The sequence below is a fragment of the Callospermophilus lateralis genome, chromosome 2 (genome assembly GCF_048772815.1).
Source record: "Callospermophilus lateralis isolate mCalLat2 chromosome 2, mCalLat2.hap1, whole genome shotgun sequence".
NCBI classification, from domain to species: Eukaryota; Metazoa; Chordata; class Mammalia; order Rodentia; family Sciuridae; genus Callospermophilus; species Callospermophilus lateralis.
In genome coordinates this window covers 195886957-195901937 of record NC_135306.1, presented here as the reverse complement: position 1 = coordinate 195901937, position 14981 = coordinate 195886957, and the positions used below count along the sequence as shown (strand labels likewise).

The following is a 14981-nucleotide window of genomic DNA, read 5'->3' as shown; positions in this document are numbered from 1 at the left end:
TCCCTCCTTATAGCCTCTGGTATTACTGTAGTAATTTCTACATACCATTTCAAATATCTGGTGTTTTACCTACTCTCTTCATGTCAATGTACTGTCATTTTGATGGTTTCCACTCAGTAGATATGTCCAACCAGGACGTATATATATGGCTTACTTTGAAAAGTGTGTGCAGATGTAATTAAAGTATGAATTTTTAAAAGAGGTTATCCTGAATTATGGTTGGCCCTAAACACTTTGACAAGAGTCCTTAGAAGAGAAGTTTAGATATAAAACCTGCAGACAAAAGATAAAATTATGGCAAATGGTAACAGAGATTGAAGCTACAGAGACACAAGTCAAAGAACACCAGTGGCCACCAAGAGCAAAAGGAGGCCTGAAATTATTCTTCCCAAATAGTCTTTTGTGTTAGGTGGTACAATGTGGTAATGTGTCACCATAGCTCTAAAATCTCATACACATGAACTAGTCATTTCATTAAAGTGATTTTGTTGGAACTTGAATCATCAAGGATGACTTCTATATTCTTCCAGTGCCCAGTATATATGCTATTCCCCATCTCTGGTGTATATCTTTTGGGAAAATAACTAAGCTTTTTAATTTTTTTTAAAGAAAAATCAAAACAGTTTACAAACAGTGACTAGGACACTTCATCTTATAGAAATACAAATGTTTGTACAATTTCAAATATTGTTTGTAGAAGAATGTCTATTATACATTTGCATAGTACAAAAAAAAAAAATAAAAGCAAAGAGTTCTCTCAGTTCAAACAGATTAACTCACTGGAGTTCGTTGCCTCATGCATATGGCATGGCTATTCTAGTCAATATTTTAAAGAAATTCTAAGCTTGTGTTGAAATGTAAAAAAAAAAAAAAGTAGGAATAAAATATAATTAAAAAAAACAAAGTAAGGTAAAAATGTATACTTTCAGGTAATATTTTATACATGCTGTAATTACTGGAAGTGCATGCATGTTAGCAGTCTCTGAGAGAATGTGGATTAGAAGGACATAGTGACTTTCCTGAATGAAAATAATTTAAGTCTTTTCTAATTTAGTTTTTATATTTTTATGCATAGTTAACATTTACTAAAATGGCCATATAATAGGCATACCCTCAAAATAATGCATGTTTGTTTAAAAAGAATAAAATAATAAAACAAAATACTTTTGTACATTTATTATAATTGCAACTAAAATGCCTTTAAAATAGTATTTATTATCTATCAGAGAAATAGCAATATTAGCCAAACCATCTTTGAGTCATCAAACATTATTTATGACATGAAAAAATATACAAACTAACAGTAATTTCTCTATTTCTTTCTCTTTTTCTATCTCTTCTTTTCTTTCTTTGTACTGAGATTTAACCTAGAGGTACTTTACCACTGAGCTATATCCCCAGTCCTTTTTATCTTTTATTCTGAGACTGTGTCTTGCTCAGTTGATGAGGATCCCCCTATATTTACCAGGCTGTTCTGGAATTTACAATCCTCTTGCCTTAGCATCTAGAGTCACTGAGATTACAGCCCTGTGATACTGCATCTGGTTATATTGTTTTTTTTTATCATTTCTTAAAAAAATGAGGTGAAAGGCAACAATAGTAATCAAGAGATATACAAATTTAAGACGATAAAAGTAGGCATAAAGAGTGAAATCATTTTATTCAGGCTCACTAGCACATATGTTCAAATCCATCTTGCTCAAGAATGGACTTATCCATTCTCGCAACATGATTTAATTTTTCATTTAGAATGTTAATGGAAATGGAAATTGTGGGAATAAAAGCACAATTTGATTATCTTCTACATTTTCCTGCTTGAAAAGTTGCTTAGCAGAGTCTACATAGATATTTACACTGTGCGAATGAACAAAAGCTAAAATTCAGGAACAAAAAGACCTGAATTTCCACTGAAATCTGAACATTTGGATGATTCATCAATTAAAAAGAAATGAAGAATATGTAACCTGAGTGACTTTTTTGTTTGCTAGGATTTTAAAATTTCTTTTGTTTTTAAATTTACTTCTCCTTTATGTTATATTACCTAGTCACTCTTTGCTACATAGTCATATGGAATGCATCCTTCAGGTGCTTCTCTTGTTCTCTACATAAGCTTCATCTCATTGTCAAAATTCTCTAAAAATTCACAAATTTAGGTGATAATTTAAGAGGAGAGAATGTTTAGAACACTGACAGATGGCAATTGTGGTTATAACATAGTGGACATGCCGTGGAACAATAGAAGAAAGGTTCGACATTTGGCTTTTTAAGAATTTTCAAGTCGGCTGGGGATGTGGCTCAAGCGGTACCATGCTCACCTGGCATGCATGCGGCCCGGGTTCAATCCTCAGCACCACATACAAACAAAGATGTTGTGTCCGCTGAAAAACTAAAAAATAAATATTAAAAAAATTCTCTCTTTTCTCTTCTCTTCTCTTCTCCTCTCTCTCTCTCTCTCTCTCTCTCTCTTTAAAATTTTTTTTTTCAAGTGCTTCTTCCCATTTTTTATTGCTACCTAGCAAATCAAATGCAAAGGTGTAATTTAAAACAACATCACTCTGTTGTGTCTCAAAAATGTCAGAATTTCAATAACTGCTATAAAAAGTAGCTCTCAAATTTACTTGGACAAATAAGAGACATGGAATATACAGTGATCCTTTCCAAAATAGAGAATCAGGAGGACTCTCAATATCAGACTTTTATATACTATAAACTATAGTAATAAGAATAGCATGGTATTGGCACCAAAACAGTCAAGAAGGCCAATGGAAAAGAATAGAAGACACAGAGACAAATCCACATAAATAAAATTATCTGATACCTTTTTTTTTTTGGCCCAAAAGATGCCAAAATGGAGAAAAAAAATAACCTATTTAATAAGAAATGCTGGGGAAAAAAATGAAAATCTGGAAATCCACACATAGAAGAATAAATTTAATGCCTATCTCTCACTTTGCACAAAACTCAGGATGGAACAAAGACCTAGCTAGATATTAGAGTGGAGAACCTGCATCTGCCAGAAAAAAAAGTCAGCCCAACTCTCCAACATGTCAGCATAGGAATGAACTTCCTTAATGAGATTCCTAAAGCACAAGACATAAAATTATGTATCAATAAGTGGGATGGCATCAAATTAAAAACTTCTGCACAGCAAAGGAAACAATCAAAAGCATGAAGAGAGAGCCTACAGAATGGGAGAAGATATTTCTCACTTGTTCCCCAGATTGGGCATTGATATCCAGAATATGGGGAAAAAAACCACAAAATTGAACACCAAAAAAAAAAAAAAAAAAAAAAGAACAATTCACCTAATCAATGAATAGCAAAAGAACTAAACAGGGACTTCTCAAAAAAGAAGAAATGCAATGGCTAACAAAAGTATGAAAAATATTCAACATCCTTAACAATCAGGCAAATGCAAATCAAAACTACAATGAGACTTCATCTCACTCCACTCAGAATGGTAATCATCAAGAATAAAATACTATTAAATATTGGTGAGAATATGAGGAAAACGTACATTGATACATTTTTGTTGGGAATGCTAATTAGTTTCCACTTCTGGAAAGAAGTGTGGAGATTCCTTCAAAAACTATGAATGGGAACACGATAACTCAGCTATCCCATTCCTTGAAATATATCCCTAAAAGATTTAAACTCAGCATACTACAATGATGCAACCACATCAATGTTCAAAGCAGCACAATTCACAATAGCAATGGAACCAACCTTAAATAGATTAATAGATAAAGAAAATGTGGCAAATAAACACAATGGAGTTTACTCAGTTTAATGTCATTTTTAAAGAATGACATTATGGCATTTGCTGGTAAATAGATGGAACTGAAGACTATTATGATAAGTGAAATAAATCAGTTCCCGACAATCATAGGTTGAATATTTTCTCTGATATGGGGAATGTAACCCAAAATAAGGCTTGGGGGGTGTTAAAAATCAAAAAATGAGAGAAAAATAAAAAAAAAATAGGGAACAGGATCTTTATCAAAATAGAGAAAAGATCAGTAGACAAAGGTATTAAGGATAAGAAAGAAGGAACAGGAAAAGTGAAGAACAATGGAATGAATTTGATTGAACTTCCATATGTGTATGCATACATATATCTCGGTTGTCCAGGCATGTGTGTCTCCACAGGGCACTAATTAAAAAATAAAATAAGCACAGTAAGGTGTAAATGGATTGAGAACTGATTTGTAGAATGGAGGGCAGTGAGTTTAAAAGAGAGGAAGTGTTGGAGACTGAATTGGACCAGGTTGTGTTGCATGCTTTTGTGATAATGTGTGGTCTGGAGTTGAATATAAATAAATAGAAAAAATTAAAAATATTTTTAAATGTCAGGATTTTCTCTCCATCACTCCCTTCTGCATGGCTCAACTGGGTGATTATTGTGTTCCATGTGACATTGAATATATTCATTTGTGAATATACAGATGGTTCTTTGTCTGATCTGGGAAGTCTAAAATGATTTAAAATTTATGTTATGCAATTACACTGTGCAGTAAAGAAACTAAAAATTCCATTGTTGTAATCTATATGCTGATAGGGAGAAAGTTTAAACAATTATATAAATACATTAACACAATTATTTCATGAAAAGGTTTTTGAGTTAATCAAATAAAGTAACAGGGTTGAGCTTCATGTAATATCTGAGTTTGTGTAATAGAAGGGTAAACAACACGTACCCATCATGATGGCACTAAAATGCAATCTTTGTCTCACCACGAAGAGTTTAAGAATCTTACATATTATTAAATGAATAGAAAGAAAAATAAATAATAAAGTGCAATCCGAGAAGAGAGACAGGTACTCAGGAGAGGATCGATTCTACATTCATTAATCCATGTAGGTACCACACATATTGATGAAAATAAAGAGGTGATTTTGTTTTATTTCATGGGCTGGCAAATACTACAATTAAGAACAAAACTTTGAAATATATATTTCTCTAATGGGAATCAAGAAAATGTACTTAGATATGGGGGAAAAAAAGCATTTGTAGATAGTGTAGAAAACATTGTATTTAAATAGTTTTTTTTTTTTTTTTTTTCCAAAGGAGAAATTTACTCCATAATCTACACAAGGCTTTCCAGGGAGTTTATTTACCTAAATACAAAATGCAACAAACTATGCATTTTCAAAGGTAATGCGTATTATCCTTAAGACACTAGTATGTAAAAAATAATTTTAGCAAATGTGTGACACATTGTAATTTGGTTGGATAAAGAGATGCCCAGATTTAAGAGGCAGCACCGTCCTATAGAAGGATGGCTTGGATGAATTAAGAGTTGGAAGAACTAGGAAGCAGCAGCAGATGTAAGCTCAATTGTTCCTGAACAAGTTCTTGATTGCTATTTCGAACTTCTGAGAATATTAGATTCTCTCTTCTTCACTCTTCCAAAATGGACTCTGGCAGTGATTGTCCAGATGACAACAGTCTTGGACTAGGGTGGCATACTGCAAAAGCAAGCCTTTGCAGTTAAGAATATAATATAGAAACTTAAAATTTCAACTGTGTGAGATTAGCAGAAAGCTTGATTCTGCATGGGAAATTTTATTACACTTGATGATGATATAGAAATAAATTCTATTACTACAGAACATTCTCACCAACATATAGATAATATTAGATGTAGAAATGATCAAATTCATTACAATTATGTATGCATAGAAATTCACACCACGGCTAAGTAGGATTTATCCCTGGTGTATTAACATTTGAGAATCAACTAATATAATTCATCATATAAACTAACTACAAAAGAAAAAAAATACACAATTATATGAATAGATGGAGATATAGTGTCAATTCAGAATAAATACATATTTGAGGGAGACAGAAATAGGTTTGATAAGATGAGCAAGCTTGAAAACCATAATGGAACTAGCTATAAGATTTCCCAAATATATTAATGTCTCAGGAGAAAATGTATGAGGCAGATAAGTATTCAATATTATAAAGTTCATATTTTAAAAATAAGAAAAGAATATACTGCAAAATTTAATATGTTCAACAAACTGTAAATAAATAAAAATTTAAAAGTACCAATAATACATATTATAAACAAAATTTAAAAACAGTGATTAACAACACAAAATCAGTGGAGACAATAATTCATAATGGCCAAAAGGCATAGGCACACAAATTTGATTAACTCAGGGTTCTCATGAGAAACTCATTAGGAAAAGAAGTAGAATACTAGCAACCAAATTGATAGACGAGAGAAGCTGATCCCCAGTGTGAGCATGGCTATCTATATTTAAGACCAGATGGTGCTTGAAACAAATAAAAATATTGCAGGATTAGGAAACGTTAGAAAGAGAAGACCTCAAAGAGTGATAGATTAAAAGTCACACATCATCAGACAGATTACTTCATGCAAATCTGTAAAGGTGAGCTGCAATTGCTATTGGAATACTTTATTTAAGGATAGCTTCAAATTTGATGATCAAGATTCAATTGATAAAGTAGAAAAACATGAATATCTGAGATATTTATTTGTAAATGAAATAAATCCCTAACATAAGCTTCATATCTTTTAACTTTTAGTAATTCTAAATAAAATAAAATAATGAATATTAAAAAATGTTAATGATGTAATAAACTAATTTATTTCGGACAAATTTAAAACAGATACTAACAGAATTATGAAACTTGAGAGTCTGAGAACTTTTATCATCTATATACAATTTCTAAAGCATGAACTGATGGGATTAAATGGAGTATAGAGTTCACACGTTAAAGTTAGAAACATGTAAATATTTGTTTTTGGGAAGCTGAAGAACATGAACTAAAAATTCACAGAGAATTGGCAAGCAATGCTGACTTCTTCATAGTAAAGGTATTAATATGCAGAGTTTATTTTCACTTATTTTTGTTTCTATTCCCATTCATAGTTTCTGACCACTTGTAAGACCTGTCTAAATCATAGTTGTGTTCATTCAAGTTGTACTTTTACAACATGATGAAGGAAAAATCGGAGAAAAGAGCTTCATTTGATTACAAGGGCATTCCATGAAGAAGGAGAAACTTACATAGATAAGGAAAGGCATAGTGTGAAGAATTGTTCGTGTTTATTAAGTTAAAGTTTAATTCATTTATTTGAAACACTGCATAGTAAGTGTTAATGGGGCAAACCAATGAACATCAAGGTGGGTTAATGTTTTCAAATTAGCATAAGTGATGAGAGAATAAGTTAGTAGAGAATGTTAATTTATCTCTGTATTTCCTCATTAAAAAAGAGTTGATTTAGGAAAATTGTTTCTCCTCAATAAAAAGAGAGGAGTTATAACTCATTATGAATAAGATTCAATGGAAAGCTTCAAGAGAAAAGCTTTGACTTGAAAGAAGATAGAATATTACCACTGATAAAGAGAAAAAAATGTATGTGTTTGAAATTATAGAAATGTCCTGTAACATAAATTGTCTTAAGAATGAACTAATAAGATACTTTTTCCCCATGTACTTCTACATAAAAATGTACATTTTTCAGTACCCTTGGTGTCATTGCAATAAAGTTTAATCAAATACATTAGATTTTATTTTTGTATTGATTTTAATTACACATCAAGTCATTCTGAAGTTGAAAATCTCATCTCAGGTAAAAAGCAAGGTAGTGGTGGAAATATTTTAAGAGATTAATACTATGTCTCTTTAAGAATCTAAGTAAGATAACAAAGAATATTAATGCAGTTCAAAATGTGAACAAATTACTCACACTGAATTTACTATGTCTGCAGATGGAGAACAAAATATAACACAAATATCAAACACAACTATGATTATGGAATTTATTCTCTTGGGATTTTCTGATATTCCCCATCTTCAGTGGATGCTTTTTGGAATATTCTTATTCCTATATTTGACTATTGTGATGTGCAATGGCATTATTATTCTGATAACACAAACTGACTCTTCTCTTCAAACTCCTATGTATTTCTTTCTTAGCAATTTTTCCTTTGTGGAAATCTGCTATGTAACTGTCACTATCCCAAGAATGCTCATGGACCTATGTACCCAGAATGGAAATATTTCTTTGTGTGCCTGTGCTATGCAAATGTGTTTTGTCCTCTTGTTTGGAGGCACAGAGAGCCTCCTCCTGACAGTCATGGCCTATGACCGCTGTGTGGCCATTTGTAACCCTCTGCACTACCCTGTAGTCATGAGCAACAAGGTCTGCATGCAGCTGTTGGCCACCTCCTGGGTCGCTGCAGTTCAAGCTGCAACTGGACTAACGTATCTAATTTTCTCTCTACCCTTTTGTGGGTCTAACAGAATTAACCACTTCTTCTGTGACATCCCCCCACTGCTCCAGCTTACTTATGGTGACACATCTATGAATAACATAGCAATCTACGTTTTGTCCATGGTGTTTTCCATGGTTCCATTTCTGCTGATCTCTGCCTCCTATGGCAAAATCATCTCCAACATTCTGAAGTTGTCTTCAGCCAGAGGAAGGGCTAAAGCCTTCTCCACCTGCTCTTCTCACCTGACAGTTGTAGTCTTGTTCTATGGAACAGCTTCTATCACTTACCTACAACCCAGGTCAAATCAATCTGAGGAAACGGGAAAACTGTTGTCTCTTTTCTACACCATTTTGATCCCAACTTTAAATCCCATCATATACACTCTGAGGAACAAGGATATCACCATGGCACTGAGGAAACTACTAACTAAGTTATTAACATAGGCAGACTTGAAAACTCAGAAAGGTTCTTTCTAACATTTTTTCATAGAGCTACAACAAAAATCATTCAGGTTTATGGATATGGCCTTAAATAAATACAGTTATATTGCTTTGTCTTGCTTGATTATTTGAGATTATTTATCAGACTTTTCATTCATAAGGTATTTATTTGAAAGAAATTAATATGGTTCCAAAGAGAAATAATGCATGCAAGCCATGGAGATTTTATGGAAGGAAGGAAGGAAGGAAGGAAGGAAGGAAGGAAGGAAGGAAGGAAGGAAGGGAGGGAGGGAGGGAGGGAGGGAGGAAGGGAGGAAGAGGAGGAGGGAGGGAGGGAAAGAAAACAAACCTCATAAGGGATCTTGTCTCCTAGAGACAACCATAAACAATGTACAGCCATAAATAATGATAGTTAATATTGTGATAAAACACACATTGCTTCAAGAATCTTTGCATATATTTACCTAAGGTCCTCTGTGTGATCAGAGTATACATTAACTCAATTGCAAGGATTTGTTTGGAAGACCAGTCTTACTTTTTTGAATTTCCCCATATTTATCTATGCCTTTGTCCATGTTCTTTTAAAACTGAAAATCCTTGGTGTCTTTGATCCTGTATTGTCCAAATCTTACTGTATTCTTATAACCTCAGTCTGTCCCATATAACTCTGCTTTTGCCTTGGTAGTATCTATATAGTATAGAAGTTTCTAGAATTTTCACCACAATTATCCATGCCCACGTATAGTGGATTGATATCTCTCAATCTGGAACCTGTAACTGGGACCTTATTTGAAAAACAAACAAACAAAATTAATTTAGCAAGGATTTTGAAATGAGATCTTTGTGGTTTAGGATGGGCATCAAATACAGAGATCTATGTCCTCATATGACATAGAAGGCAGAAAGAGTTTAGAAAACAGACACACAATAACAGAGAAGAACAGGGTGTGATGGTGTATACAAAATATGGAGTAAGACAGCTAACCACCATGGGAGAGAAGGGCCGCCAGAAGCTGGAAGATATGACAGGAAAATCAAGTTTTTTCTGAAGTTCCTAAATAATGGTAATTATATGGATAATAACCACACATTATTTCAAGAGACACTTGTTCCTTACAGTTAAGCTAATTGATTCTCTATAGTCAACATCGAAACTCATTACTTGAACTGATCTATGGCTGAAGATCAATCTTCAAAATGAAAGATCACAGGAGTTATTGTGGAAACAAGTATTTGGGTTGTGCTCTGTAATTAGTTCATTCTTCCCAATCTTTCAGGTGCATTGTCTACCCTTCTCAGACACCGGTTGAAATTAGCCATTGGAAAACTAAGTTAAGGTGGAAGAAGTAGGGAAACCTTGAGGATTTCTTTGGGTTTTCCTAGACTTCTCTCTCTTGTCTCTAATCCATGTCCCTTTAAGACTACAAAATCTCATGGATTAATCCAGGCTCTCATTATTACTTGATAACACTTTTTTTTTTATCCCCTTATAATCTCAGGTCTTGCTACAGTTTTGTCAAATATGTGGTGTTTCACCTTACCCTATCCATAGCAATGTACTGTGGGTTTAATGGTTTCCATGCAATGGATACCCTTATAGATGCGACTGAGTAAAAAGAATGTTGGCAAATGCAATTAAAATAAGGACTTTGATAAGAAGTTTTCTTGAATTATGGTTGATGAGTATTATTATCCATTGATGAGTGTCCTTATGATAGAGATATGCAGAGAAGTTTAGACAACAGATTTGAAGACACAGAGAAGAGACAAAGTCATCCTAAAAGGGAACTGAGATTGGAGATGTGGAAGCACAAACCATGGAACACCAGCAGCCACCAAAAGCTAAAAGAGGCCTGAAATTATTCTCCCCAACCAGAGTCAGATGTGATGGTTTGGGAATATAGCCTCCAGAATTTCTCTTGCACTAACTCATGCAATTTATGGTCATATGTTACTGTAGCTCAAGAAATAATATCCAAGAACTAGCCCTCTTAAGAAAATGGTTTTATTGGAGATTGACTCCCCTTGGGTAAGTTCTTTTCTAGTCCCCAGTCTGCATACTCTTTCCCATATCTGGTATTATATCCTATTGGAGCAGTAGTCTGGAATTTTCTGCTGTCTTTCCTTTCAAAGAAAAATAAAAATACATTTACTTTACCAGTACTAGCAAGAGCACCACAACTTATACAAATTCAAATGTTTGTATGGGAATAGTTGTTTCAAATATATTTGTTCAAGAATGTCTATTATATTTTACAGTACAAAATTAAAATGAGAAGCAAACTGTGCTCTCAGTTTAAATTTATTAAGTCACTGGAATACATTTATCTCATGCACAATGTGGGACTAATAAGAAAAACTCTAACATGCTGAAAATGTCATAACAAAAAGAGGGAGTGCACAAGTCAATATCTTAAGACAGTTACTCTAAAGAAATTCCAACCACTTTCAGACACATAAAGAAAAATACAAATGTATACATAAAATATGAAATTATTTTTGAAAAATAAAGAAAGGCAATAATCTATAATTTCATGAAATATTTTACAGAGGTATAACATAGTGGGAGAGTGTGCATATTATCAGTTTCTGGGAGGATATAGATTGAAAGGAGATATTGACTTTCTTAAATCGATAAATGTCAAGGCATTTCTGATTTATCATTTATGTTTTTATGCAAAGTTTGCATTTACTAAATTAAGAATATAATCATTATTTTCCTAGTAAAAAACATATTTGCTTAAAAAGTATAAAATAATATAACAAAGAAAATATATTCATTTTATCCATTTCTTAATATTGCAATAAAAATTCTTAAAAATATGTAGTCCTATACAACATGACTAGTTTCATTATTTAGGATCTTAAAGTCAGAAATCACAAAATCTATGCTAGGTACCCATTAAATGAAGACAAATTGAATCTCTAATTTCCTATCTGACTGCTAGAGAGAAATTTGGAGGGCACATGTGATTGGTGGAAAATATTAAGAATTCAGAGTGGATCGATTAGGTAACTTAATTAAATTTATAAAATGCTTCCATAGCAACTTCTAGATTGCAGTTTGACTGAATAACTGGAAGAAAGTATGTGTATACCAGGAAGCGTATACCCTAGGGTCATTTTATAATTCTCTGTACCACAGTGACAAAATTAAAATGCAAACTCAGGAGAAAATATTTAAAAAATAATGAAAACAAAAACTGAGTAACATATTAACAGAATCAATAAAATTTTATGGAACAATCTTATGAAAACAGAACTGAGTAACCTGTGGCAGGTATTATTGAAAGAGGACAAAATGTGTATAACTAGTAGAAAGAAGAGAGGAAAATATGATTTCAGAGACTGAAGTGATTCATTTACATTATAGTATTTTGCATAATACTGTTAAAACTATAAACAATGGAAAAATCATAGTATTCTAAGAAAACATAAATTCTATAAGTACATAAATACACTCATACAAGCACTCATGATTATTAGGAAGGATTCAACAAGAATATCCCTGACCAATGCTTATTTATAGTCTTCAAATTTTGAAATCTACTCATAGATTTAAGAAAATACCACTCAGTACTCATATTGAGCTCAAGGTTATTTAAGCAAAATAATACGATTTATTACAATAGTAATTCAAAATCAAAGGCAAAATTTTTGAAAAATGTTAAATGTAACTGTAAAAATATGTTTTATATTCATTCAAAATCATAGAAACTGGGGCAAGCATAAGAAGTTTGAGGTAGAACCAGATAAAATCAGAGAGAGAAAGAGGGAAAGAGAGAGAGAGAGAACCAGGATCCAACAGTCATTCGTTTTAATAGAGAATGTAACATAGGCAAGTGTAAAGAAATCTCATTCATATTGATAAACTATTTTGTAAAAATGAAGGAAGTATGTTGGAAATCAGCAGTCTCTGCAGAGTTGTTATTGTTCTTCATAGATTCAATTTTAAAGTGTTTATATTTAGCTCAGACCAATGATATAATTTGAAGTAGCACTTATGTTGTTGATTAACAATATCAATTATTAACCTAGGATAATGTTAGCAAATAATAAATGCATCACACTAAACAAAGAATGCATATTTAGTGATGATACATGGGAGGAATATCCAGAAAGGCCTAGACCCTCCAGTGCACAACTTGGAGTTTGAATACTCTACAGTGAACAGTAGGGAGAGAGCTAGTGGTTGTGCTCTCCAATAAGACCTAGTGGGGTTCAAGAGAGGAGTGCCCAGGGGACCTGAATTCCATGGAGTGACTGTTGGGAAAGATACCTTTGGCCAGAGACTCTGGAAGAACAAATGAGGATATTTTATGCTTAGAAGTTTCAGTTTACATAGAAAGATGACACATGTGAAAGTTGTAAAAGCAATTGAAAAGGTGAAATATTCGTATGTATTTGGAATTTTGAAGAGAAATATGTAGTGTTATGTACCCATGTACTTAAACTTTTCTGGTTGGGAGAAAGAAAAGGAAATATATTCAAATACAGGAGAGTAAGTATGAATCTTACAAACCTACATAAGCATAACATTTTTAGTGTTGAGAATCCATCATGTAATTAACCAAAATTTCCATTTGTATTAAATCCTTTCAATGATCAAAATACTATTCTGTATTTATTTATGTTAGCGTCTGTGACTCAGTACAGAAAATGATATAGTTTATGTTTAGGGATGCTAAATCTGTGATTATTTCAAATATATAATTTTATAGGGTATATTTTCATTTTAAGAAAGATAAAGTTATAATAATTACAATTTCAAACATGGAGAGTCTCATTTACTACATATCTTCTTGTTTGTTTCTCTTACAGGATGCTTAATTAATTCAAAAGAAAGAAACATAAAAAAAAATTAAGTACTTGCTATAGAGAAAATAATTTGAAGCCATAACAATCTGCTTATTTTATTTTTGGATTAAAGTTACTATTATTAATTCCAGAATACTGCTATTATTCCCTTTTAAGAAATATTATACTTTGTTTTTTATATGCGTTCTGTGAAATATTCATACAATTGCAGCTTGTAGACCACAATCATGCATTTAAAAATACCTGATTGGCTGCCTCTCCTTCTGGAGATGGCCTGCATTCTTCCTTGAATTCATGTTCCTTTTCTTTACCCCAGTGGCATCCTCTCTTGAAATTGTCCCCTTGAAAATGTACCTATTTTCCTAAATACATCTCTGTCTATGCCTTTGAATAAAACACGATCAAACTCTTCTTTTTAACTGTTCAAAATTATATATAGTTCTTTTCTTTTAAAATCATAATGCTGTTTCATATATAAGATTTTGTACTAAAGAAGTCTATTTGTGAAAGTGTGTTTATTTCTCTCCATTTTTCTTCCTTCCTTCTTTTTTCTTTCTTTCTCCCTCTGCCTGCATGCCTCTCTCTCTCTCTCTCTCTCTCTCTCTCTCCCTCCCTCCCTCCTTCCCCCCTTCCCTCCCTCCCCCCTTCCCTCCCTCCCTCCCTCTCTATTGTTGTTTGGCAGTACTAGTAATAGAACTCAGGGTTTGTCTATGACTGAGCTATATGAATTACATATGTAGCCTTCCTGTTTTATGATTTTTATGAATTTTTATGAATTTCAAGAGTGTGTCCCATCAAGCTGCCATGGCTGGTCTTCACTTAGTCTCCCAAATAGCTGGGTTTTTAGGTGTTGCTCCCTAGTCCAACTGCTTGTCTTTCATTAAATGATCTTATTATATTTCCAAATATGTTAAATACAAAAAAAAATATATCATTTAAGATTTTTAAGAGAGTAAAAACAAAACTTTAAGCCAAGGTTTTGGAATTTTTTCTCAAGAAGTACTAGGAAACTGAAAATTGTCTAATCTTTGTACTTTAAAATAAGTCACACTTTTCTGTTTTGGCTTGCAGCTTTTACTTCTCTGACACATTAATTAAGATGTGATTGTTAAATGAAAACAATGCAGATAATGCAGATAGTGAGGCACTTGATGACATTTTATTGAGCAGACTTATAGTAAACATCATCAGTGCAAATCTTTCCACATTCTCATTGATTTTGATTTAGTGATCTCCTTTCTATTTTTTAATTGATCCATTATAATTATATATAGTAGTGGGATTCATTGTGACAACACACACACACACACACAGCAGCATAATTTGCTTGATTTCATTCTCCAGAACATCGTGTTTACCTGCTTCTTCCCTTGCCCTCAATCCCATTCCTCTCCACTCTTTTCCAGTCTATATTCATTAGATCCTTTTTTTCCCTCCTAGGATCAACATATTAGAGAAAATATT

General features: G+C 32.7%; 1 protein-coding gene across 1 annotated transcript; it reads left to right on the top strand.

The window, feature by feature from the left end:
- The first annotated feature begins 6389 nt into the window (after positions 1-6389).
- On the top strand, positions 6390-8702 carry LOC143391757 (olfactory receptor 10AG1-like). Its single transcript, XM_076844507.2, has 2 exons — positions 6390-6405; positions 7753-8702. Exons 1-2 carry the CDS (start codon positions 6390-6392, stop codon positions 8700-8702), a joined length of 966 nt encoding a protein of 321 aa, XP_076700622.2.
- The last annotated feature ends 6279 nt before the right edge of the window (positions 8703-14981 follow it).